General features: G+C 67.2%; 10 protein-coding genes across 10 annotated transcripts; 5 read left to right on the top strand and 5 right to left on the bottom strand.

Annotated features, from left to right (window-relative positions):
- Nucleotides 1–194: 194 nt before the first annotated feature.
- Nucleotides 195–1,125, bottom strand: FA09DRAFT_201768 (hypothetical protein). Its single transcript, XM_025739443.1, has one exon. It carries the CDS (start codon nt 843–845, stop codon nt 345–347), a length of 501 nt encoding a protein of 166 aa, XP_025600283.1. The 5' UTR covers nt 846–1,125; the 3' UTR covers nt 195–344.
- FA09DRAFT_201715 (hypothetical protein) lies at nt 928–1,422 on the bottom strand. The gene has a single exon (XM_025739442.1). It carries the CDS (start codon nt 1,315–1,317, stop codon nt 1,009–1,011), a length of 309 nt encoding a protein of 102 aa, XP_025600282.1. The 5' UTR covers nt 1,318–1,422; the 3' UTR covers nt 928–1,008.
- A 1,055-nt stretch (nt 1,423–2,477) lies between these two features.
- On the top strand, nt 2,478–4,432 carry FA09DRAFT_333485 (ferrochelatase-domain-containing protein; the record flags this gene model as incomplete). Its single annotated transcript, XM_025743694.1, has 7 exons — nt 2,478–2,551; nt 2,786–3,407; nt 3,473–3,746; nt 3,808–3,852; nt 3,912–3,964; nt 4,022–4,085; nt 4,311–4,432. 7 exons carry the CDS (start codon nt 2,478–2,480, stop codon nt 4,430–4,432), a joined length of 1,254 nt encoding a protein of 417 aa, XP_025600281.1.
- On the bottom strand, nt 4,105–7,644 carry FA09DRAFT_328138 (Cullin-domain-containing protein). The gene is made up of 12 exons (XM_025741658.1): nt 7,282–7,644; nt 6,701–7,229; nt 6,138–6,458; nt 5,977–6,081; nt 5,765–5,919; nt 5,549–5,707; nt 5,241–5,492; nt 5,019–5,168; nt 4,806–4,948; nt 4,711–4,741; nt 4,612–4,650; nt 4,105–4,548 (listed from the first exon to the last, which is right to left on the bottom strand). Exons 1-12 carry the CDS (start codon nt 7,612–7,614, stop codon nt 4,507–4,509), a joined length of 2,259 nt encoding a protein of 752 aa, XP_025600280.1. The 5' UTR covers nt 7,615–7,644; the 3' UTR covers nt 4,105–4,506.
- Nucleotides 7,645–8,005: 361 nt separating this feature from the next.
- On the top strand, nt 8,006–10,406 carry FA09DRAFT_328137 (alpha-galactosidase). The gene has a single exon (XM_025741657.1). It carries the CDS (start codon nt 8,052–8,054, stop codon nt 10,380–10,382), a length of 2,331 nt encoding a protein of 776 aa, XP_025600279.1. The 5' UTR covers nt 8,006–8,051; the 3' UTR covers nt 10,383–10,406.
- Nucleotides 10,407–10,974: 568 nt separating this feature from the next.
- Nucleotides 10,975–11,790, top strand: FA09DRAFT_358770 (DNA binding methylated-DNA--cysteine S-methyltransferase; the record flags this gene model as incomplete). Its single annotated transcript, XM_025745008.1, has 4 exons — nt 10,975–11,005; nt 11,062–11,129; nt 11,183–11,426; nt 11,481–11,790. 4 exons carry the CDS (start codon nt 10,975–10,977, stop codon nt 11,735–11,737), a joined length of 600 nt encoding a protein of 199 aa, XP_025600278.1. The 3' UTR covers nt 11,738–11,790.
- A 9-nt stretch (nt 11,791–11,799) lies between these two features.
- Nucleotides 11,800–12,271, bottom strand: FA09DRAFT_294330 (DUF926-domain-containing protein; the record flags this gene model as incomplete). The annotated part of the gene is made up of 2 exons (XM_025740075.1): nt 11,800–11,847; nt 11,906–12,271. The coding sequence occupies 2 exons, from the start codon at nt 12,269–12,271 to the stop codon at nt 11,800–11,802; spliced, it is 414 nt and encodes a 137-aa protein (XP_025600277.1).
- A 1,504-nt stretch (nt 12,272–13,775) lies between these two features.
- FA09DRAFT_336838 (DUF866-domain-containing protein) lies at nt 13,776–14,597 on the top strand (the record flags this gene model as incomplete). The annotated part of the gene is made up of 4 exons (XM_025743928.1): nt 13,776–13,781; nt 13,843–14,040; nt 14,255–14,279; nt 14,338–14,597. 4 exons carry the CDS (start codon nt 13,776–13,778, stop codon nt 14,595–14,597), a joined length of 489 nt encoding a protein of 162 aa, XP_025600276.1.
- On the bottom strand, nt 14,557–20,861 carry FA09DRAFT_328135 (hypothetical protein). The gene is made up of 4 exons (XM_025741656.1): nt 20,475–20,861; nt 19,916–20,420; nt 18,973–19,858; nt 14,557–18,918 (listed from the first exon to the last, which is right to left on the bottom strand). The coding sequence occupies exons 1-4, from the start codon at nt 20,552–20,554 to the stop codon at nt 14,993–14,995; spliced, it is 5,397 nt and encodes a 1,798-aa protein (XP_025600275.1). The 5' UTR covers nt 20,555–20,861; the 3' UTR covers nt 14,557–14,992.
- A 252-nt stretch (nt 20,862–21,113) lies between these two features.
- Nucleotides 21,114–24,403, top strand: FA09DRAFT_315563 (Bromodomain-containing protein). Its single transcript, XM_025740808.1, has 6 exons — nt 21,114–21,473; nt 21,618–22,438; nt 22,526–22,546; nt 22,612–23,230; nt 23,287–24,003; nt 24,066–24,403. Exons 1-6 carry the CDS (start codon nt 21,284–21,286, stop codon nt 24,173–24,175), a joined length of 2,478 nt encoding a protein of 825 aa, XP_025600274.1. The 5' UTR covers nt 21,114–21,283; the 3' UTR covers nt 24,176–24,403.
- Nucleotides 24,404–24,481: the final 78 nt, after the last annotated feature.

The following is a 24,481-nucleotide window of genomic DNA, read 5'->3' as shown; positions in this document are numbered from 1 at the left end:
GCAGCGCAGTCGTCTGCCTTCGTCGGCGGCGCCCAGGTGTACATCACGTACGCCACGCCGGCCCCTGCTCAGGCCTCTGCCTACGTCGGCAACGACAGCGGAGCGCACGCCATCCACCACGCCACGGCGCAGTCTGCGCTCGTCGGCGACGACGAAGCGCACCAAGCACATCAAGCGCACCAAGCGCACGCCGCAGCGCAGTCGTCTGCCTTCGTCGGCAGCAACAAAGAAGCGTGCCTTCTTCACGCCACGCATCCCGCCGTGACGCTTCTTCACGTCACGCACCACGCTACGATGCAGTCGTCTGCCTTTGTCGGCGACGACGAAGGAGAAGCGCGGCCTCTTCACGCCACGCACCACGCCGCGGCGTCTGCGTTCGTAGGCAACAAGCGAGCGCACAACGCGCACGCCACGCACCATCCCGCAGCGCTGTCGTCTGCCTTCGTCGGCGACGACGAAGCGCACGCCAAGCCTGCTGCTGCCTTCGTCGGCGACGACGAAGCGCACGCCAAGCCTGCTGCTGCCTTCGTCGGCGACGACGAAGTGCATGCCACACACGCCTCTGCCTTCGTTGGCAACGACGAAGTGCGTGCCTTCGCCTCTGCGTTTGTCCGCAACGACAGAGCGCATGCCACACACGCCATGCACGCTGCAACTGCGCATGCCGCGCACATCGCGCCGGCCTCTGCCTCCAGCGTCGGCAACAACGAGCCGCACGCCACGCACGTCATGCTGGCCCCTACCTTCGTTGCCGTCGCGCCAGCCACGCCGACTCTTGTAGCAGCCACGCTGGCGCCGACGGACCTCGGCACTGTTGCACCGGCTGCGTGAGTGAAGGCGTGCATGCGGCGTCGCGATGCTGACAATCCTTCCCCTCGCTAACCTCTGACCTCGCCCCTCGCCTTGCTCGTCCACCTGCTCTTCTCATCCTGCCCGTGCTGCGCTCTGTCGCCCTCCCTCCCTCCACTTCACCTCAACCTCTTCTCCTTCACCTCAACCTCTTCTCCTTCACCTCAACCTCTTCTGCGGCACGCGTGCTTCATCTACATCATTATACCTCGATCTCGCTGCGACTCTCCTGCCTCGTTCACTCCTCCTCGCCGCCGATAGATCGCCTCGCAGTGCCACACCTGTCACGCAGCCAAGCAATGACCGTGCACAGTCCTTCGCGTCAACGCTGCTGCTGCTGCAGCTGAGCGTCGCTGTCGTCGTCGGCGTGCTCATCGGCGCTGTGCTCACAAACGTGCGGAGCAAGCGAGCGCTCAAAGCTGAACAGCAGAAGCAGCTGAGCGTCGCTGTCGTCGTCGGCGTGCTCATCGGCGCTGTGCTCACAAACGTGCGGAGCGAGCGAGCGCTCAAAGCTGAACAGCAGAAGCGTGAGGGTCTCCTCCAAGCGCAGCTCTTGTCAAGCGAGGAGAAGCAGCGTCACGCTCTCCTTGCGGCGCATGCGGCGCACGCAGAGGAGAAGCAGGACTGGCGTGCAGAGATGAAGGACTTGCTCAAAGACAAGAAGAGATACGAGGCCTATGAGAAGGAGGCAGACCGGGTTGTCCAGCAGACAAGAAAGGATGCAAAGGCAAAGATTGCAAAGAGCGAGGCAGCAAGAAGAGCAGCTGCACAGGCTGATCAAGCCGATCTCGAATCCGAGAGGTTGCTGCATGCAGAGCAGCGCGAGGCCGTCTTCAAGCTGCTCGACGAGGCCAGGAGGGAGCGCAACTCTGCCCTGGAGAAGGCCAAGAAGCTGAAGGATGAGCTAGAGGCGAGAGACCAGGATGACTACAAGTAAGCAAGTGGGAAGCAGGGTGGCTGCAGTGTCGATCAGGCGGCGCGGCATGAGGGCCCTGCCCATAAGCCCTAGCCACGACCGGGAGTGTTTCCACTTCATATGCATCTGCCCTGCGACTCGCTTGCTCGCTTCGTCAAGCGGCTCTCTGCCCTGCACCTCCAGGCTCGGCTATCTCCAGGCTCGGCTATCCATCAGCCGAGGCAGCCCTCTTCGCTCGGCTCTCTGCCCTGCACCTTGCGCTATGTCTTGACCCACAGGGGGCAAGTTGAGTTGGGAGACAGACCCACAGGCTTTGAATCTCATCATTGCTGCGCACCCCACCATCTGACCCGTGTGAAGCGTGCTACTGACATGCGCCGCGTGCTCGAGCGTAGAGGAGCACGCGCAGGCGGCAGCGAGGGGGCCGTGCGAGGCAGCACCGTCAGCGCAGCGGTGCGAGGCCGAGCGATGAGGCCGTGTCGCGAGGGGCCCGTCGACGCGGCGGTGCGAGGCCGGGCGATGCGCTGAGGCGGCGTGATGTGGCCGTGCGAGGCAGCGCCGCGCACGCACGCAGACGCACGCGCGCGCCGTGCCGATGCGAAGAGGTGCGCTGGCAGAGAAGGCGGTGGCGGAAAGAGCGAGAGAGGGATGAAGTAGCGCGTAGCGCAGGCGGGCAGAGAGGCGAGACAGCCGAGGCGAGGGTGCGGCAGAGATGGTGGACGAGAAGGAGGCGCGGTGCAGCCCCACACGGCTCGCCGGCGAGCCGGAGAAGCGGCGCCGCGCACCGTCCCTAAGGCGGGCGCGCGCGCGCGCGCTCTGCTGACAAACGGGCGCGCGCAGCGGCGGCCAGCACGCCTTCGTGCCGTCCGTGCTCGCTGCGTCTTCCTGCCTCCCACCTCCATCCTCGCTCCCCACCCGCAGCACCGCCATGTCGCTGCTCCGTCCCCGTGCCTCTCTTGCGGCCGCCGTCCGCGCCGGCCTGCGCACTGCGCCGCCGGCTGCCGCGCGCCGCACGCTCAGCAGCGCCGCCGCCGCCGCCGCCGCTCCATCCTCCACCCCGGCCGCGCGCGCCTCGGCGCCGCCCGCCGCCCGCCCGCTCGCCACGCTCGCCTCGGCGCCGCGGCCGCCGACGGCCGTGCTGCTGATGAACATGGGCGGGCCGTCGACGCTCGACGAGGTCGGCGACTTCCTCTCGCGCCTCTTCCACGACCGCGAGCTCATCCAGCTGCCGTTCCAATCGCGCCTCGCGCCCCTCATCGCCGCGCGCCGCACGCCCAAGATCCAGAAGCAGTACGCCGCCATCGGCGGCGGCAGCCCCATTCTGCGCTGGACCCGCACGCAGGGCGCCGAGCTCGTGCGCCTGCTCGACGAGCTGCACCCCGCCACGGCGCCGCACAAGGCCTACGTCGCCTTCCGCTACGCGCGGCCGCTCACCGAGGAGGCGCTCGACGAGATGGCCGCCGACGGCGTCACGCAGGCCGTCGCCTTTACGCAGTACCCGCAGTACTCGTGCAGCACGACGGGCAGCAACCTCAACGAGCTCTACCGCCAGATCAAGAAGCGCAAGGAGGAGGGCATGCAGGGCGCCGACATCAAGTGGAGCGTCATTGACCGCTGGCCCACGCACGAGGGCCTCGTCGAGGTGAGTGCGGCGCGACGTGTGCTGCGCATGTGGCGCGGGCACAGCACTGACCGCACGTGGGGCAGGCCTTCACCGAGCGGCTGCGCGACGTGCTCAACACATATCCCGAGGACATCCGGCACACGGTGCCCATTCTCTTCTCGGCACACTCGCTGCCGATGCAGATTGTCTCGGGGCGTGGCGATCCCTACCCTGCCGAAGTGGCAGCGACGGTCGCCGCCGTCATGACGAAGCTGGGGTGGAGCAACCCGTACCGCGTGACGTGGCAGAGCCAGGTCGGCCCGAGCGCCTGGCTGGGCCCGCAGACCAGCGACTCGGTCAAGGGCTGGGCAAAGCAGGGTGAGCAGCACCAAGAGGGTCGCGCTCGTGCCTCGTTGCTGACGTCTCTGGCTATGCACAGGACACAAGCACGCCGTGGCTGTGCCGATTGCCTTCACGCAAGACCGTGCGTGCTTGGCCCGAAGCTGTGTTCCTCTCGCGAGCTGATGTCGAGCGCCACCGCAGACATCGAGACGCTGTACGAGCTTGACCAGGAGCTCGTCGAGGAAGCAGCCGAGGTGCGTTGCCATCTACCTCTTGCCCTGCGTTCGCGACACTGACGACGACGCTCGCAGCACGGCATGGAGCTGCGTCGCGCCGAGTCGCTCAACGACCAGCCGCTTTTCCTGCGCGCTCTCGGTATGTTCTCTTCTGCCTCCTCGTCCTTTCGGTCACTCCGCTGACGCTGCAGACTGTCGTAGCGGACATAGCCCAGCAGCACCTGCAGTCTCTCTCCACCTCCGCCGACGCCAACGGCGCACGCAACGCAGCCTATCCCTTCGCGCAGTGAGTAAGCGGTACGTCCTGCGCTCGGCGATGCAGGGTGCTGACCGCTTCGCGCTCCCTCTCGCGCCTCCGACAGAGGCAACTGCTCCACGCAAATGGGCCTGCGCTGCCCGGGCTGCGTGAACCCGGTCTGCGCACAGCAAAAGGCCTTCTTCAGACGCGGAGGCGGGCTCGCTGCGCTCGAGGCAGAGACGGCCTGAGGCACACGCACATCGGCAGAGGGACATTGTCATATGTGCTCGGCGTGCGCGACTTGTGTGTCTCGAAGACGTGCTCATGCGACGTAGCGGTACACGCCGCGTTCGCCGTCGACGCGCTGTGCGGGCAGGCATGTGCGTCAGCGCTGCGGCGGCGGCATGCAGTGCGGGCGCAGACACACCTCCATGTACTCGCGCTCGATGAGCGACGAGATGCGTGCCTGGCGTAGAAGGTGCGTCAGCAGCTCGCCGCCGCTGGCGTGTCGTGGAGGAATACCCACCTTGATCTCCTTGACATCCGGCGCGAAGCGGCTGAGCGATGCGAGCAGACGTCAGCGATGCCGCGTGTGGAGAGCGGCGCAGCGACTCAGCGCACTCTTTCGTCGCGCCGACGACGTCCTGCACGAGCAGGTTGTGCGGCAGCGTCTGCTTGGCCTTCATGATGCGCACCACCGCCGCGTCGAGGAGCATGTTGCGGTCGAACATGACGCGCTCGCGCGTCGACGTCTGCTCCTCGGCCTGTGCGGCACGAGCACTTCGCATCAGCGCGACTGGGCAACACGTCCGAACGAGACGAGGCGGCACGCACCGTCTCGGCCATCTGGATCTGGTTGATTCTGATGCGGCCGCGCTCGTTCTTGAGCGACGGATTGACGACGAACTCGTCGCTGTCGTTGACGTCTTTGCCCTGCGGCTCCTTGCGCAGAACGCGCGTGGGGATCTGGCCGCATGCCAGCGACTGTCCAGGTCGTGGCGATGTGTGAGCGCTGAATGCAGACGCAGGCCGAGGTGGCGTGGAAGAGCTGCTCACCTGCAGGGTCCGGCGCAACTCCTTCTCTTCCAGCCCGACCCGCTCCCGGATCTGTCCGAACGACAGGCGCTCCTCGTCGTTGAAGAGCAGCAGTACCAGTGCCTGGAAGAGCGAGACGTGCAGCTCCTTCTCGCCAGCACGAGGGAGCACCGCCTTCAGGCTGAGCGTGCCGAGAGAGTGCGCCCACGCCACTCGCCGGCCTGCGTTCCTTCCGGTGTAGAAGGTGCGGAAGCGCTCCAGCGACGCAGACATCTGCAGCTCTTGACGTCAACTTATGGCGTCGAAGGGACGAAGCGCGACAGACTCACGTCGGCGGGGAGACGCAGATCGACGGGCGGATACGTGGGCCACTGAGCGGCGGTGAGGACGTGCACCGAGAGCTCGAACTGCTCGCCTTCTCCCTGTCGCGTGGCCTTGTCTTGCACCAGCGCATAGGACTTCATGATGTCGTCCGAGACGCTCATGTCCTGCGAGCGCATCATCAGCAGGGCTTGCGTCGCCGTCACTGATGGCCAGAGACTGACCTTGAGCATCGTCTCGAGCTTGTCGGTGAACGCGGCGCCGCACTCGCGCTTCAGCTTGAGGAGCATGCTCAGCTCAGCATCGGACGAGGCAGAGCGATTGAGCAGCAGACGCTTGGCGAAGAGTCGCTTGTAGAACTCTTCGAACATGTCCTTGTCTGTCGCTTACAGATTAGCCGGTGCAGATAGCATCAAGGAGATGATGGCGTGCGCACCGTGCGTATAGCGGAACAGTTCCAGTGCCTCATCGAGTGTCCGCTCCATCTCCGCGTCAGACATCGTCTTGTTTCCACTGCGCAGCTTGGCGTCCAAGAATTTGGCTGCGGTGCGTCGTGAGCGGCAGCACACGGCGACAGCCGAGTAGCAGCGTACGTACCGACGTCCTCTGCGACACTGTTGCCCTTGGTGTTGAGCAGCTGCTCAAAGGCTTCCTGCAGCGCATGGCGCATCTTGTCGTCCTTCTCGAATGCATCGCTGAGCACGAGGTCGAGCTTGCGCTTCAGCTCGAGCAGCGCAGGAATCGTGCCTTCGGAGCCTGCACTACCGCTCGTGCCGAGGGCGGAAGTAATCAGCTCGCGCGTGACCTTTGCCCACGCGGTCCGCAGAGGCGACAGTGCGTCAGGCGAGACTCGTTGAAGCAGAGCGTAGAGCGTGCGGAGTGCGGACGTCGCCGGCGAGGAGAGAAGCGACGGCAGGTCTGTCAGGCGAGATCGTCAGCCCTACCCTTCGGAACAGCACAGGATCGCAGACGAAGGGAGATGAGAGCCTCGTCTCGAAAGATTGCAAATGCTTGCCGCCCTTATGCTCGAGAAACAGGAGGCGGGCTCTGCACCGAGATGCCGGGTCCGGCACGCCTCGTCTCTCGCCGGTCCATCTGATCTCCCAGAACCAGCTGCCACTCTCCCAGTCGACCCTTGCAAACTCTTGCCATGCACTCACGCGAGATCAGGCCTTCTCCGTCGCCGCCCAACAGCTCCTTCATCGCTGCGTGCACCACGTCTTCCCTGCCAGTGGCTAGCAGCCGCATGGCACGCGCCTGCTCCTCCTGGACTCTGCGAGCCACGTGCTGCAAGAACACAGTGATCTCCATCGCCTCCGGACGCTCCTGTTCCACGACGTCAGAAGCGCTCGGCGCGAAACGAGCAGCCTCGCGCGCGTAGTCGGCGGCCGTGTGCTGCACGAGCGACTCGGCGAAGATGTCCTGGCTGTCGAGCGTCGTGAATAGCGCCGCGAGCGCCTCGATCTGCTTCTCGTGGTCCGCACTCGTGACAGAGCCGGTGGCTGCGCCGCTCGTGTGCGTGAGCGACCGCACGGCGCTCAGCTGCGCACCCAGTGCGTCGAGCGTGCTCTGCAGCAGCGGAGCGTGCAGCAGCACATGTTCCTTGAAGAGCTCGGCGCAGACGGCCTCGATGCGATCCGAGTGTGGCTGAAGCGCATCGAGCGGGAGGAACATGTCTGCAACGAGACGCTGCGCCTGCCGTCAGCACACGCCAGGCAGGGTGCGCAGGCGCACGACTCACGCTGCGCGCCGTCCAGGCCTGCCATGCCGTCAGCAGCGCCGGCATGCCGCCGAGGGCAGCGGCGTCGCGGGTGCGCAGCACTGCGCGTGACAGCTCTGCCCTGACGCCGTCGCTCAGCGCCGACGCCTGGCCGGCGGCGACGAGGCGCTGCGTCTGCGTGTAGACGCTGTCGGGCGACAGCGGCGCGTCGGAGAGGAGGAAGTGGCGCAGCGCGCGGAGGAGCGAGGGGCACGACGGCTGCGAGCTCGACGCAAGCACGGGCAGCGCAGCGAGCGAGGGCAGGCCCGCCGTCGAGCGCGCACTGCGCGGCGCGAAGAGGGCGGCGAGCGACATGGCAGGGCGTGAGGACGTGCGGCAATGTGGTAGTCGAGTCGGAAGCCGCCGCGCCGCCTTCCCTGTCCGTTCCCGCCTCATCTCGCGCGGCGCGCGCGGCATCCTTATCCAAGCGAGATCGTCCTGCTCAACCCTCGGGCCTCCACGTCCTCTCGTCGCCGCAGCATCTCTCACGCCTGCTGCACACGCTTCCCACTCTACTTATCCGTATGATCTCTCTGTCGCAAGCCAGGATCTTCTCGGACTTGCCTTGCATCGACGGCAGCAACCAGCTCAGGCCGAGCAGGGACAGGGTCCGGCGGCGTTCGCACGCACGGCGCACGGGCCGCGCGGCGGCGCGGCGCACCATGCGCGGCGCGGCGCGCGCTAGCTCTCCTTAAGCCCCTTTCCTCGCGACTGTGAGGAGCGCACAGCACGGCACGGCAGCCCTCCATCACATGCGCCTCGCCCTGTTCCCGCCCACCATCCCGCCGCCCACGCAGACGCCGCCGTCCGCCATGAGCGCCGACACAAAGTGGCACCAGCGCCTCTTCCGCAGCAAGGACGAGGGCGAGGGCGGCACTCAGCAGAGGCACGCTGCCGCGTCTGCGTCCGCCCCGCCGCCCGCGCCGCCGCCGCCGGCCGACGCCGCGCTGCACGTCTTCCACTTGCGCCACGGCGGCACGAGCGTCGTCGTCGACGCCGCCACCGCCTCGCTGCCGAGCGTCGTGTACTGGGGCGCCGACCTCGGCGGCATGAGCGCCGCCGAGCTGCAGGACCTCGCCTCGGCGGCCGTGCCGCAGCGCGTCAGCGGCGGCCTCGACGTGGTCCCGCGCCTGACGCTCGTGCCGCAGGAGTCGGATGCGTGGCAGGGCACGCCCGGCCTCGCCGGCCACCAGGTGGGCAGCGGCCACTGGAGCGCGGCACTGCACACCACGGACCTCTCCGTCACGGGCTCCACTGCTGCCATCACGGCGCAGGACAGCGAGATCGGCCTCAGCCTCCGCATCTCGCTCGAGGTCACGGCCGAGGGCCTCTTCACGCAGCAGCTCAGCGTGACGAACACGGCCAAGGCGAACTACATGCTCCAGTCGCTCGCGGCCACGTTTCCGGTGCCCGAGTCGGCCAACGAGCTGCTGGACACCTACGGGCGGCATCTGCGCGAGCGTGCTCCGCAGCGCCACGCCTTCACCGTCGGCAAGCACGAGCGCGAGAGCCGGCGCGGCCGGCCCGGCGCAGACGCCACGCTGCTCCAGGTCGTCGGCGCCAAGGGCTTTGGCTTCGAGCGCGGCGTTGTGCATGCTGTGCACCTTGCGTGGAGCGGCAACCATCGGCTCATCGCCGAAAAGGGCCCGAGCTATCCGCCCTTCATCCAGGTGTCCGACCTGCTGCTGCCTGGCGAAGGCCTGCTCCAGCCCGGCGAGACGTACACGACGCCCAAGGCCATCGGCTCGTGGGGTGACGGCCTTTCCGCCATGTCGCACCGCTTCCACGCCTACGTCCGGGCGCTGCCTGGCTATCCGAAGTCGACTCGCCCGGTGATGGTCAACACCTGGGAGGCCGTGTACTTCAGCCTCGACTTTGACAAGCTCGTGTCGCTCGCCAAGACGGCCGCGGCGGCCGGCGCCGAGCGCTTCATCCTCGACGACGGCTGGTTCAAGGGCCGCCGTGGCGACACCGCTGGCCTCGGCGACTGGTTCGTCGACAAGGACGTCTTTCCCAACGGCCTGCAGCCGCTGTGGGACGAGGTCGACAAGGCGGGCCTGCAGTGCGGACTGTGGTTCGAGCCTGAGATGGTGAACCTCAACTCGGACCTTGCGCGCGCTCACCCCGACTGGATCCTGCGCCCCACGGCCGACCGACTGCCGGTGCCTGGCCGCCAGCAGTACGTGCTCGACCTGTCGAATCCAGACGTTTTTGCGTACATCTTCAAGTGCATCGACGACCTGCTGACGGAGTACAAGCTCATCAAGTACATCAAGTGGGACCACAACCGCGACCTCGTCGAGCCGAGCTCTGCTCTGGCCAGCTACCGCGCCGCTGTGAGAGCCAACGTGCTCGCCGTGTACCGGCTGATGGACAAGCTGAAGAAGGCGCATCCGGAGCTCGAGATCGAGAGCTGCGCGTCAGGAGGCGCGCGCGTCGACCTGGGCATCTTGGAGCGCACCGACCGCATCTGGACGTCGGACTGCACCGACCCGCTGGAGCGACTGACGATCCAGAAGTACACCAGCCTCGTCGTGCCGCCAGAGCTGATGGGCGCGCACATCGGCCCTCCGGAGAGCCACACGACGGGCCGCACACACAAGCTCGACTTGCGCGCCGGCGTGCCGCTGCTGTGCCACCTCGGCATTGAGTGGGACCTCACGTCCGCCTCGTCGGACGATCAAGCTGCGGTGAAGCAGTGGATCGACCTGCACAAGAAGTGGCGCGACGTCATCCACTCCGGCAACCTCGTCTTCGTCGACGACACGGCCGACGAGCACGCCGACGTGCGCGGCGTCGTGGCGAAGGACCAGTCGCGCGGCATCTTCACCTTCACGCAGGTGCGCACCGCCGCGTCGTATCCGCCGCCAAAGTTCCGCCTCTGCGGCCTGGACCCCAGCAAGAGGTACAAGGTGTCGCTGCTGTACGACCTTTCCTTTGCGCGAGGCGGAGCGGTGGGCCAGAGCGCGCTGCAGTGGGCCGGAGGCGTGACCCTGTCGGGCAAGGCACTGGACTTGGGCGGCCTGGCGACGCTGACGATTGAGCCGGAGCGTCTGTATGTTGTGGAAGTGGAAGCGCAGTGAATTTGGATATGCTTTGTCTTGGCACATGCGCTGCGCTGTGCGCCGAGAAAGGAGCGTGAGGATGGGGAGGTGATCGTGTTCGCGGCGCAAGCAAGAGTGCGGTGCTTGCAGGCCTCGCTGGGCCTCCTGGGCTCCGTGCAATCACCCGCTGCTGCTGTTTGTTGTGCTACAGCTGTGCTTCGAATCGCAGCTTGCCTCAGCTGGCCGCTTGATGTCAGGCAGTGAATTGGGCGGGCGGCGCGCGTGCAGGAATCGGCCTCGGCCTCGGAGGCGACATTTCTCTTGCAGCCCCCGTATTCGACACCTAGAAATCGAGGCGATTCGCACTCTTTCAACGCCTCCCCAAGCACGATTTGCCTCCCCGCTTCACCACTAGGAAGGACGTGATGGGGGCATGGCGGACGACGTCTGCGCCTGCTGGGTGCGAGCATGATGGCATTGTCCTGCAGTGGGCCTCGCCGCGAGCTTTCTGACGAAAGCGCACACGGCGCCGCGCCTCTTCATCCTGCCTCACCTCCACATCTCCTCCTCGCGCACCGCACACGCACACACGCCTGCCCCTCCTGCTCCATTGCGCCTGTGCGGAGGCAGCATGGCGCACGTTGAGGCCGCCGAGTTTCACGGTCAGCGCCGCCGGTGTGCTTGCGCGACCGGCAGCTCGGCTGATGCGACGTCGCAGCGACCGTGTACGACATCTGCCGCCTCATCCCACATGGTCGCGTCACGTCTTACGGGCACATTGCACGGGTGAGCGGCGGCGGACTGTGTCAGCCACGGTGCACGCTGATGCCAGACGCCAGCTCGCCGGCTATCCGGCGCACTCGCGCATGGTCGGCGCTGCCATGCGCCTCCTGGGCCCGTCGAATGCCGTGCCGTGGCAGCGCGTGCTGAGCTCCTCGGGCGCCATCTCGCCGCGCGGCGACGACGGCGGCGGCGCCCGGGCGCAGGCCGAGCGCCTGCGCGGCGAGGGCGTCGAGGTCATCGAGCCGCCGGGCATCAGCGCCTACCGCGTCTCGCTGGCGCCGGCGGCCGGCTATGCCTGGTGTGAGTGTGTCTCGCCGCATAGCTGCACCACGCTCAGCTCAGACGCACCCTCAGTCCCCGCAACGCTTGCCGAGGCGCGCGGCGAAGCCCCAGAGGAGCCGGCGGCGGAGGATGAGGATGAGGATGAGGATGAGGCAGCACCTGCGGTGAAGGAGGAGCACCCAGAGCCAGACGGCGCCGTGCAGGTCAAGGAAGAAGAAAAAGACGGCGGGCAGCGCTCTGGTCAGCAGCGCGCCACTGCCGGCGTCAAGCGGGAACAGGAGGAGCAGGGCGGGAGAAGTGGCTTGCGCAGGTCCGCCAGGCGGCGATAAGGCGCAGCACACACACAGGCGGCGCAATGCTATGCTTTCTCATTGCTGTCGCTCTCCGTCTCTCAGTGCGAGCCTGAGCCACCGCCCATCTGGTCGACCATCTCGCGGAACTGCATGACGGGAACAGCGGTCAGCGGCGTTAAGCATCGGGGCCACAGAGATGCTCACCTGCTCGACGATTGCCTTCTCCTTCTTCGCCTTGGCCTCGGCTTGCAGCTTGAGGATGCCGCGGTGCTCCTCCGCGCTGATCACCTGGTTCTCCTTTCTGACACGCACGGCGTTCATGCGACGGTGGCGCGAGCCGCTCATGACGTATCCGCTCTTCTCGAACTTCTCAATCTGCTCCGAGTCGAGGCCAATCTCACCGCGGCGCGGGATGCGCTTGCCTTCGGCGGCATACGCAGCCATGGCAGAGCCCTCGCCAGGGAGCAGTGCCTTGCCGTACTCGCGCGGGTTGACGGGCGCAGCAGGACCGGCGAGGGGCTCGTCGTCCACCGCCGGCTGGGGCAGCGCTGGCCCGATGCGCGGCTGCATGCGTCGTGTGCGCTCCTCGCCCTCTGACGCCGTGCCGCTTGCAGCGACGGGTGTCTCGCTCTTGGCCACTCGTGCCACCTCCTCGTTGCGCACCTCGTCGGCACGCGAGACGCTGCGCTTGTCCCGCGTGGCACGTGCAGCTCTGCGCTCCTCTTTCTCCCGCTTCTTCTCCTTCTTGCGCCGGCGTCTGCGCTCCTCCTCTTCGGAGTCAGAGCTCGACGAAGATTCGGAGCTCGAGTAGCGTCGCTTGTGCTTGCGCGAGGAGCCGTGCTTGTGCTTTCGCGACGACGACGACTTGTCCTTCTCTCGTCGCGAAGAGGACTTGTGCTTCTTGCGCTCCGAGTCAGACGGCAGCGGCGAGCGTGGCGACTCAGGCCAGATGGACAGTGTCGACTCTGCGCGCTGCTTGTTGCGACTGCGAGACAAGGGTGAGCACAAGACGCAAGACACGTGCGGCCGCTGGGCCGTGCTCACCTTTCAAAAAAACTCGTGCCGCCCTGCTCGCCTCCGTAGCCCTGGCCCTGCGGTGGTCCTCTTCGCCAGCCGCCCGGCGCGCCGCCGCCGAGGTCTTCGCGGTATGCGTCCGGCCCCTGCTGCTGGCCTCTGGCGCCCCAGCCGCTGCCCGGCTGCATGTGCGGTGGCGGCCCATAGCCACCGGCACCGTGCTCGCGCGGCGGCGGCACGCGGGAATCGTAAGCTGCGCCCGCAAAGCCCGGCGGCGGGCCGGCGGCGTAGCCTGGCGGCGGAGCACGAGCCTGCCATCCGGGCGGCGGGCCGTGGCTATGCTGCGGCGGGCCGTCGCGCCGCTCGTCGTGCGTAGGGTAGGCTCGCGCCTCGCGCTCGTCGTGCGGCCGCTCCTCGTCGCGCCGCCCGTGGCCGTGGCGCTCGTCAGCACGGCGGTCGTCGCGGCGCCCCTCGGACGGCGCCTCGCGTGCTGCAGCCAGACGGGCGCGCAGCTCGGCCTCGCGGTGGCTGGCGCCGGCGCTGCCGCTGCTGCTGTGCGCTGGATGCAAGTCGCTCATCGGGAGGGTGGCAGCACAGCGGAGATGGAGGTGCAGTGGGCGGGCGACTGAGACGCAGACGCCAGCGGAAGCGCAGCTCTGACTGTGCGACGAGAGACGGCGCTCGTGTAGGGACAGAAGCAGTGGCAGGGACAGGCAGCGACGTGGGAGTTGGTGGTCGGGAGAAGAGCTCGCCGGCGCGGCGACAGCTCTAAAGAGCAAGGGCGCTGCCGCAACCGCGCCGCGTGGGAACACGTCCGCCTGGCTGGCCGGCGTCAGCCTGCGCCGCACACGACAGCGATGAGCGCCGCTTCGTCTTCCGCACCCCTGCCTCCTTCGCATCTTGCCGCTCGCCGCTTCTCCGTGTCGTGCCCGCACCCTTGTCCTGCTCGTCGTGGACCGCGCTTATCGTTCGGCCCGCCTGTGCCCCACCACGCCGACGCTCGCCCGTGCCCGTGCGCTGCCACCCAGAGCCCGCCTGCCCGCCGCTGCCACTGCCCGCCATGCCGGTGCGTGCAGCTGCTCACCCAGCTGTGCATCCGCTGAGGCCCTGCCCACATGCTCCATCAGAAGCTCGCCCTGCAGATCTCTGCGCAGCTCACCAACGTGCAGAAGCTGCGCCCCGCGACCGACGATGCGGCGCTGATGATGCGCGTCAAGTGCTCGTCGTGCCACGAGGAGCACAAGAAGGAGGTGTCCTTCTCGCCGCTCGACGAGGTCGACGTGCAGGGCGGCAAGGGCAAGGCCAACTTCGTCATGAGCTGCCAGGTGCGTGACTCAGTGGTACCCGCCGTCGAGAAGTGTCTGGGCGGAAGCTAGACTGGAGGCCGGGCCGTGGCAGCAGCAGTTGCCGCAAGAGAGCCGGCGCAGCAGTGGTGCTGCAGGGTGACAGCAGTGCGAGTGCACCGTCCGAGCCTCGACTGACAAACCAGCGTCGCTGCGACGCACTCTTGCGAATCTGCTCACACGTTCTCTCGGACAGTTCTGCAAGCGGCCAGCATCGGCAAGTGAGTCCGCTCATGTCTCTCGTGGGATCTGAAGGCTGACACCAGTTCCCTGCGCCAGACTTCGAGACACCGACCGCGAAGGCACCGCTCTACCAGCCGTACGATGGGCCCGACTTTGCGACGCTCTGCGTGCTCGAGTTCCGCGGCATGGAGCCGGTGGGCTTCGTCTTTGAGCACACGACCTGGCGCGCTGTCAGCGAGGCCGGCGCCGCGTTTGCGGAGCTCGAGTTCGAGGACGGCGAGTGGACGGACTACGACGAGAAGGGCGGCTGTGAAGTCAGCGTCATGGAGGTGGAGGCCCGCTGGGTCCGTGCATGAGGGCAGCTGCAGGCTTGCGCAGCAGCGCAATCGAATGCAACGGCTGCGCTCGGGCTCGTGCGTGTGAGAGGTGTCGCGAGCGTCGGAAGCGACGGCCAGACACGATATAGCAGGCATCGATGACGGAGCCACGGCTTCCACTGTGCGCAGCAGGCGCCGGCGCCAGCTCATGCTGCTGGCTCCGCCGTCGGCGGTCGTGCCGACTCGCCGAGCTGATGGTAGCATAGAAGCGCAATGCCAGAGGCGCCGCAACGCTCAGACTTGAGGGCGAGCGCTTCCGTTGCTGCCTCGCCGGCCTGCTTCCTACGCATGCGTGCAAATCACCCTCCATCTGTACGAGCGCCTGCTCACAGCTCGACTCGGTAGTGCTGGAGAAGTCTATTGTCCGGTGCACCTCACTGCGCCATGCGCTCAGCCTTAAGCGCCATCTCCTCGAGCAAGTCGTACTCGCCGCTGCGCTCGCACAGCTCTCTGAAGGCGCCCTCGGTGCGGATCAGCTCGGCAGGCGAGCCGAACTGCAGCACCTTGCCCTTGTCGAGCACAAGCACACGGTCGTGGTCGACGATGGTCTTGAGGCGATGTGCAATCACCAGGATCGTCAGGCGCCGGCCCGCCGCCTCGGCGCGAATCGTGCGCTGAATCGCCGCGTCGGCGGCAGCGTCCAGGCTCGCCGTGCTCTCGTCGAGCAGCAGGATGGGCGACTGGCGCAGCTTGAGCAGTCCTCGGGCCAGCGCAAGCAGCTGCCGCTGGCCGGCGGACAGATTCTTGCCGCCCTGCATGATCTCCATGTCCAGGCTGGTGATGACCGTCGAGGCAGGCGAGTCGTCGTCGCCGGGCGTGGGCGAGGCAGAGCGACTCGGCGCTCGGCTCACCGCGCGTGACTGCGACGAGGAGACGAGCTGGCAGCGCTCGAGCACGGCCCACAGCTCGCCGTCCTCGCAGCGGTCGAAGGGGTCCAGGTTCGAGCGCACCGTGCCAGAAAAGAGCTGTGCGTCCTGCGGGATCACCGTGAGGCGATCGCGCAGCGTTGCCAGCGGCACTGAGCTGATGTCGATGCCGTCGATGCTGATGCTGCCCTCCTCGGCCTCGAGGAAGCGGAAGAAGGCCAGCGCGAGCGTGCTCTTGCCGCTGCCGGTGCGGCCGACGATGCCGATCTTCTGCCCTGCCTTGACCTCGAAGCTGACGCCGTCGAGCACGCGGCTGAGCTCAGGCGAGTAGCGCACGCAGAGGTTGTTCACCACGATCGAGCCCGAGTCCGTCGGCCACGCAGCTGGCGGCTCGACGCCGCCCTGGCGCTCCGGCGTGATCTTGAGGTATTCGTCGATGCGCTCCACGCTGTTGGCCTGGATCTCGGCGGCCGTGTACATGCGCAGCACCCACAGCACCGCCTCGACGAGCTGGATCGTGAAGCTGAGCGTGAAGCCGGCGAGCGGAGCGTCCACTTGCGGGCTCAGCACGAGGAAGAGAGCCATCGCCATAGTCACCACCGTGGCCAGCGAGTCCACGCGAATCGAGAGCCAGCGGTTGCAGTACCACAGGAAGAAGAAGGGCCGGTTCGTCTTGTCGATGAGGCGCAGGCAGTGCCGCGTGAAGCGGCTCGCGTCGCCGAAGGCGCGGATGACTACGGCACCGTTGAGCACCTCACCCACGGCTGTGAAGATGGGCGAGCGGCTGACCGACTCGAGACGCTTGAGGTCGCGCGAAGAGACAATGTACAGCGAGCCGATGAGGTACGCCGCTGCGATGACAAGCACCGATGCGCCGATGAAGGCCGGCACCGCGTAGCATGCCACAAGCAGGATCACGACGCTCTGCAGCATGACGTCGACGAAGAAGATGAGCGTGGGCGCGACCTCCTGGTCGATCGTCTCGATGTCCTTGCTCAGACGGTTCATGATGCGTCCGACGGGCGTGCGGTCGAACCAGAGCGGCGGCGCGAGCAGGATGGAGCCCATCATGCGACGGTATAGGCGGCGCGAGGCGGCCAGCGCGCCGAACTCGCTGATTCCGTCGCGCAGCATCGAGAAGAAGATGAAGCCGAGGATGAGCACGGCGTAGACGGAGAGGTAGTACGCCGTCAGATCGCCACTCGGAAGCTCGGGAGCCGAATCGACGCCAAAGATGAGCTGCGGAGGCGCAGCGGACGCCTGGGGTGCGCTGCTGAACCACGTCTGCAGCGGCCCAACGAGCAGCGGCGTCGAGAGCGAGGCCCCACCATGCCAGTGCCCGACGCTTGCGTGCGGCGCGGATGCGATGTCGAGATGCGCGCGCTCGCCGCTCTGCTGCGCAAAGAGCATAGCCCAGCGGCGCAGCCATGCGGCGCCACCGACGTCTGCGGCGCGCACTCCGACGAACACGGCGAGCGTGGCAGACCAGAACAGCATCAGGCCCCACCACGAGTCGGCAAAGCTACGCAGGTACAGGCCGTACGGCGCAAAGCCGACTGCGCCCTTGCCGTACGTCTCCTCGTTGAGATGCTGCGCCTTCTTCTCCTGCTTCTTGAGCATCTCGGCCTGCTCAACTGCACGGGCGCCCTCGTCGAGTACCTCGATCGTGGGCTCTTCTTCCGTGCCTTCGTGCCGCTCTTCTGCTGTCTCCTTGCCTGGCGCAATGTCGTCGTCCAGCACGCCCGAGGCGCGCACCTCGGCAGCCGTGCCAGACGCCACCACGCTGCCGTCGTTGAGTGCCACCACGAAGGCGGCGCCGGGCAGGCAGAGTGCGACGGCATGCGTCACGAGGATCACGGTGCGGCCGGCCATCAGAGGACCCTTGAGACAGTTCTTGTAGAGGTGCTTGGCCGTGTGCGCGTCGACGGCGCTGAGCGCATCGTCAATGAGGAGGTAGCGCGCGTGGGAGTAGAGTGCCCGCGCAAGCGCAATGCGGGCCTTCTGTCCGCCCGAGAGTGCCGTGCCGCGCTCGCCGACTTCGGTCTGGTCGCTGTACTCCAGCACCTTGAGATCGGGCTCGAGGGCACACGCGCGAATGACCGCACGATACCGCGCGTCGTCAAAGCTGCTGCCAAACGTGATGTTCTCGCGCACGGTGGCGCCGATCAGCCACGGCGACTGCGGACAGTACGCCACTGTCTCGCTGAGCCCGGTGCGGACGTCGACGTCCACGAGCGCACGCGCCACGGGGCAGGGACAGTACGTGCGCCCGCTGAGCTGGCGCGCCTCACCGAGCAGCGCAAGCAGCGTGGTGGTCTTGCCCGAGCCGACGGGCCCGCAGATAATGCTCAGCTCGCCCGGCGGGAATCGCACGTCGAGCTCAAGCGTGAAGGCCGAGCCAGCCTCGATCTCGTCGTTGTCGTCCGAGTACGTGAAGCGCGCGTCCTTGAAGCCGACGTGCACGCTCTCGACCTGCGTGCCCTCGCTCTCGCTCTCGAGCTCGCTGTCCTCGTCCTCGTCCTCGGGCCGCAGCAGCTGCTCATACTTGTGCGTCTCCTCTTCGCGCAGAAACGCGTCGATGCGGCGCAGCGACACGAGCGAGCTGAGGATGTTGACGACCATATCTGGCAGCGTGTCGAGCGGGTTGCGCAGCGCGTTGAACAGCGCCAGAGCGGTAAAGGCCGTCTCGGCGGGCAGCGGGCGGTTCAGCACCTTGGTGTGCACCGCAAACGTGACGAGCGTGACGATCATCGGTGTGCCGAAGAAGGAGATTGCGTTGATGATCCAGGCAATGGCGCGCCGCCGCAGCACGCGCATCTCGGCGTCGCGCGTCTCGTTGAGGCGCCGCTCGAAGGCGCGCTCCCAGGCGAAGAACTTGACGGTCTTGATGCAGTTCAGCACCTCGGTCGTCAGGTTGAGGCGCTTGTCCGTCGCCTCGAGCAGCGCCTTTTGCACACGCACGAAGAGGCTCGCGGTCAGCGTCTGCAGCGGCACGCTGAAGAGCAGCACGGCAAAGCCGGCTACGGCACTCGAGCCGAGCAGCCGCACGAGCAGGTACATGGCGAAGCCCACCTCGATGGGGCTCTGCGGGAAGAGAAAGTGCAGGTACGCGCCGATCTCCGACACCTTGAAGACGTCGACGGAGACGAGGTTCGTCACCTCGCCGTCGGAGGCGCGAGACTCTGCAGCGCCGGCGCCGTCCACAGCCGGCTTGTCGCTCTTGTCGGCACCGCTCGGCAGCGCGTCATCGTCATCCTGCCCGGCGGCCTTGCGCGAGCTGGAGCCCGTGTCCTTGCGCCGCAGCGACTTGTTGACAATCTCAAAGATGAGGATTGCGCGCAGACGGATGCAGATGCGCCGGCCGACAAAGAGTGCCTGCGACTGCATCACGGACGCCACGAGCTGGCCCACAGCCATTGCCAGCACATAGAGCACTGCAAGAAGACGTCAGCTCAGCGCCAGAGATGGCCAGTCGCTCACAGACTCACCAGCCATGTGGTAGCTCAGGCCGCCCTCCTCGCCCTCGGCACGCTTGCGATCGCGGTCCGCAACGAAGCCAAGAATCAGACGCAGGCCGATAGGCGGAGTCATGACGGCGAATGCGCCAATGGCGGCGAAGATCTGCTGACTGATGATGAGGGGCAGGAAGTGCCGAATGAGACGCCAATGCAGTGCTCCCTCGCCAGGCGCGAGCTCCTCGACGACGCCTTCGGCCTCGTGCACCACACCCTTCGAGCTGCCGGCACGGAAGCCGGCCACGACGGAGGCGGCATGATCGGCAGGCGCCAGGTCCGGCACGGTCGCCAGCGTGAATTGCTCGCGGTAATGCCGCCGAATCGCCGGCGTGACGAAGCCGAAGGCGGCGCGGGAGTAGAGACTGGCGCGCACCTCTGGCGATGGGATGAGCGGCACCTTCGTGCCAATGCTGGCGACGTTTGCCGGCTCCAGCGCGGGCGTGGCGTTGGAGAACTCCGGCCCGCCCGCGCTGTGAGAGATGGAGGGATGAGGAGCAGCGTGCACTGCCTCGCCCAGAGACTCGTCTGGCACGGCGAAGGCCGCGTCGTGCGCTTCGAGACGCGGGCTCGGGATAGCGGTGCCGGCCTCGGCAAAGATGTCGCGCGGCCGCATCGACGCGTGGATCGCACGCAGGCGCAGCGGCAGCCGTGTGTGCATCGGTGCGAAAAGAGTCGGCAGGGCCAAGAAGAGGCTCAGTCCGCACTGTACTGCCGCCAGTCTCCACGCCTGCCGTGCGAGCACAACCGACCGGAGCTCGGACAGCGACACGAGAAAGGCGACGAGGATCAGAAGTCCCTTGTGCAGGAAGAGCGAGCGCTTCGTGGTGAGGGAAGCCATCGAGATGATTGCGATGTATGCCTGGCGTCGCAAGCAGCATCAGCGATGCGCCGCCCGACCGCCCCGCACCGCACTCACCCAGAGCACTGTCCATGCCCAGCCCTTGTCGTGCACGTCAGCCGCGTGCAGGCCGACCATGACGATGCTGCCGGCGCACTCCACCGCGCGCTTGGCGATCTCGGCGCGACGGTCACTGGCAGCCTGCTCAGGCGTGGCAGCGATGAGGGGCGTGCGGTGCACCTCGTTGACGATGACCTGGTTCTCGGTGCGCCAGACGAGCAGCTGCGCCTGCGTCAAAGTCGACGCGGGCGGCGGCGCTGTCGTGCGGGCCGCGCGCCGCGGGAGCAGGCGCTGCGAGTTCCAAGGCAGGAGCGTCTGCAGCGCACGCACTGGCAGCGAGCGTCGCACTGGCGGTGGCACAGAGGCAGCCCGAGAGCGAACGGTGAAGGAAGAGGCCTGAGGATCGAGCCCGGCTACGGCGCCGGCGGAGCGCTGGCTCCGCCGAGACGACCGCAGCTGATGCGTCACGAGCAGCGCGGCGGAGAGGGCAAGGGCGAGGAGGGGCAGGAAGCCATCAAGCACTCTGCAGGCGGCGTGAGCGCTGCTCGCAAGCGCCAGACAGTGGCGATCTACTCACTCGTGCCGGAAGCATGGCGTCCAGTCCTCGGCGCCCCATGGCGGCCAGGAGCAGTGCGCAAGGTGTGGCGACGGAAGCATGATGTGAGATGACACGGGGGCCAGGAGACGATGAATGCTTGCGATGCAGATCTTTCAGGACGGCAGGATGCGGAGCCAGGGCGTCCCGCCGCCGGGTGTCGGTGCAGAGCTGTGCGGTGGAGCAGGCGAGGCGAGAGCGGCAGAGGCGTCACGATGAGTCAGAGTCGCGAAGGGCGTCGAGGCGATGAGCGGACAAGCGAGCGGGAGCGGGAGAGACGACTGCGGGAAAGCGAGGCTGGAGCGGGAGCAGAGAGCAGCGCCTGGGCAGAGCGCGTCTAGGAACGAGAGGGCGGGAACGAGAGAGGGGACGAGGCAGGGTTGCGCAGAGCAACAGCAGCCGCAGTGACCGGGAGGCACGGCCGGCGTGCACGCCGGAAGCCGCGGCGAAAGTGCCGTCTTCGTCACGTGCACGCCTGCCCTGCCGTCCTTCCAGCAGGGCCGGCGCCGGTGATGAGCCCGCAGGCCGAGGGGCGTGAGAACGGCGCGTCGCGCAGCCGCCGCCGCGTCGCGCGCCGCGTGGCGGCCGCCGCATCGCAGAGCGCAGCGCTCCTTGCCTTCGCTCCACCATCTCCGCCTGCCCCGCCAGCAGTGTGCCACCTGCCATCCACGCCGCTGCGCACTGCTCCCTCTTCACGCCGCTCACTCTCGCGCCCGAACTGCTGCACTGATTGCACTGCAGAGCGCGCGCCCTCGCCCCGAGCCGCCGCTCCTGCTGTCCGCTGCGCCGCCATGTCTTCGCTCGACTCGATCATGCCGCCGGCCGCACCGGCCCCGGCCCCTGCGCCGGCTCCTGCGCCGGCCCACGCCAACGGCGACGCGTCGAGCGGCGCGGAAGCTGTGCCTGGAGCACACGAGTCTGCCCATGATGTCAAGGTGGAGGGCAGTGCGGCCGAGGGACTGGCGGCCAACGGCGCATCGGGTGAGTGACTGCTGCGCGGGGCCATGCAGAAGGTCGCTCGTCAGCTGCAGCGCAGCATGCGCGGCCACAGTCTGCGACTCTCGCCTGGCCTCGGCGGCGTGCTCTTCCCCTGCAGGGGCGCTAACGCCGTGCATCATCCTCCAGACACGGCCGCCGCGACGAATGGTGCCGCTCCAACCAAGCTGAGCCCGGTCACAGTCGGCGGCGAAGCAGCGGGAGAGCCAGTGGCGCTCGGCTCCAGCCCTGGTGCAGCGGCGGCGCCAAGTGATGTTGCCATGTCGGACCCCGTGCCGGCCTCCGACGCAGATGCCGCCTCGGGCCCCATGTCGTCCGCCATCGACATGCCGGAGCCCGCAGCGTTCGTCGCCGCTGCTGCTCCCGCTGCCAGCTCTCCGAGCGGCCCCGCCTCCTCGCCGCCCGTCGGCGCCAATGGCGACGCCACGCCTGCGGCGAAGCGCCAGCGCAAGTCTGTGGCGCCCTTTGAGCTCGACACCACTGCGCCTGCGTCTCCCTCCGTCACCTCGCTCGCACCTGCGTCGGCCGTGGGCATGACAGCCGCGCAGCTCAAGTTCGCGCAGTCGGTCATCAAGTCACTCCGCAGCCGTTCTGAAGCACTGAACTTCCTCGAGCCTGTCGATCCCCAGGCGCTCGGCATCCCGCACTATCCCAGCATTGTCAAGGAGCCGATGGACTTCACCACCATCGGCCTGAAGCTTTCGTTTTCGTCTGCTGCGCTGAGTCGCCGCCCGACCGAGGCGATCCGCAAGGCTGCCCTGTACAAGCTCGACGCGACGCGCGACGTCTATGGCAGCGCGAAGGAGTGGGAGCAGGATGTGCGCCGCATCTTCAACAACTGCCGCCTGTTCAACGGGCCCGATCATCCCATCTCCCAGAGTGGCGACACGCTCGAGACGCTCTTTGATGGGCAGCTGCCGAAGCTGCCGCCTTCCGAGACCGCACCCACTGTGAGTTCGGCGCGCAGAGTGGGAGCTGGACAAGAGAGGCGTGCATGATTTATCTGCCGCTGACTGGCCGCTTGTGTGCGCGCGCAGCCCGAGGCGAAGGCCCGGCGCGTGAGTGGGCGACGTCCGCTGTGTTCGCCGGGCCATAGAGCGTAGCGCTGACCTGTCTCTTGCAGTCGTCAGCCTCCGTGCCCACGATTCGTCGCTCCTCGGTCGACACGACTGGACGACCGAAGCGCGAAGTGCACCCGCCTCCGTCGCGCGACCTGCCGTGGAGTGACATGCCGGGCGCCGGTGGTGCTGGCGTCAGCACTGGCGGGCGCAAGGCCTCCGTCTCGAAGCGCAAGGGCAAGACGATGACGCCGCGGCAGCGCGCACACGCCGAGCGCGTCGCCGCAGACGAGCTCAAGTACGCATCCAAGGTCGTCTCGGCGCTGCTGCGCGAGAAGGGCGCGCGCGAGTTCACGTGGGTGTTCGACTCGGTGCCCGACAAGTCCCTGGACTTTGCGCCAGCGTACTACGCGATGATCAAGCGTCCCATCGCGCTCGACACCATCGACGGCAAGCTCAAGCAGGGCGACTACAACGACCTCGCCGAGTTCGAGGCCGACATGAACCTGCTCTTCGACAACTGCTTTACCTTCAACACGCCTGGCTCGGACGTGTTCATCATGGGCGAGCGCACGCGCGCGCTGTTCCGCGAGCGCATGAAGAAGATGCCCAAGGCCAAGGAGATGTCGCCCGAGATGGAAGACGACGAAGACGAGGATGCGCTAGGAGAGGATGATGATGAGGGTGAGAAGCGTCTGTACGGCCTTGCTTGCAGACGGACCGGCTGACGAGAGACGCAGACGAGGGAGACCGTGCCGCTATGCTGAAGCGCCAGATTGCCGCGCTCAAGGCCGAGCTGGAAGCGACGGAGAAGGCGGGCAAGACGGCGAGCAAGGGCAGCACGAAGGCACTGGCCTCTGCCAAGGCCAGTCTGGCCTCAACCGCGGGCAGCAAGGCCGGCAAGAAGCGCGCGGCGAGCGACGCAGCCGGCAGCAGCCCTGCGGCAAAGAAGAAGGCGCCGGCGCCGAAGAAGGCCAAGGCTTCGGGCTCGGGCGCGCAGGCTGCGGCCTCGGCGGCCGAGGAGCCCAAGCAGCCGAAGGCGCACAAGAAGAAGGCCGCGCCGAAGAAGGCTGGCGGAGGCGGCGGCGGCGAGGAGGAGGAGGTGCGCGTCGTGTCCTATCACCAGAAGGAGGAGCTGGCTGCAAAGATCACGCAGCTGCCCGACGAACGCCTCGAGGGCGCGCTGCGCATCATCGCAGAGGACAAGCCGCAGACGTCGGCCGACGACGAGGAGATCGAGCTGGACATCGACGACCTCTCGCCGCGGACGCTGTACCGCCTGTACCGCTACGTCGTCAAGCCAAAGGTCAAGAAGGCGCCGACGGGCAAGGCCGCTGCGGACGGGCGGAAGCGAGGCACGGGCGGCGTCAAGAGAAAGAATCTGGACGAGGGAGAAGAGGCGGCACGCATTCTGAAGCTGCAGGAGCAGCTCATGCAGTTCGACAATGCCGAGGCTGGTGAGTTGTGCGGCAGGCGGCCGCGCGCGCTGCAGCTGCTGATGCCGACTGCGTGTCCTCAGGCGGCTCTGCTCAGCCCGCAGCGGCGACGCAAGCAGGCGCACACGACGACCACGTCGAGAGCAGCTCCGAGGAGGAGTCGGACAGCGAGTCGGACAGCGAGTACGAGTGAGCATGTCTGGCCGCTGCCGCGGGCCTGTCTCCTGCTGGCGCTGCGCCTGGTGCAGCTGCATCGGGGCGCCGAACCGCGGGCCAAGCAACCTCCTCTTTCCTCCTTCACTCCTTCATCCTCAATCCCACGCACCTCCACTCCTTTGCACCTGCTCTCTCCTGTGTCCCCTTGTACTCTACTTGAAAAAGGATCTTGGGCGATCTCCTCGATCTGCCCGCGTCTTTCGCGTGCGCATGACCGCATGTCGCCCTGCGCGCAGGGACGGCTGTCCCTGCGTCTTCTGCGCCACAGCCTTGAACAACGCAG

This window comes from Tilletiopsis washingtonensis (genome assembly GCF_003144115.1).
Source record: "Tilletiopsis washingtonensis strain MCA 4186 unplaced genomic scaffold FA09scaffold_4, whole genome shotgun sequence".
NCBI lineage: Eukaryota > Fungi > Basidiomycota > Exobasidiomycetes > Entylomatales > Tilletiopsis > Tilletiopsis washingtonensis.
Note: the sequence above shows the minus strand (reverse complement) of the source record. Positions and strands in the feature narration are given on the sequence as shown.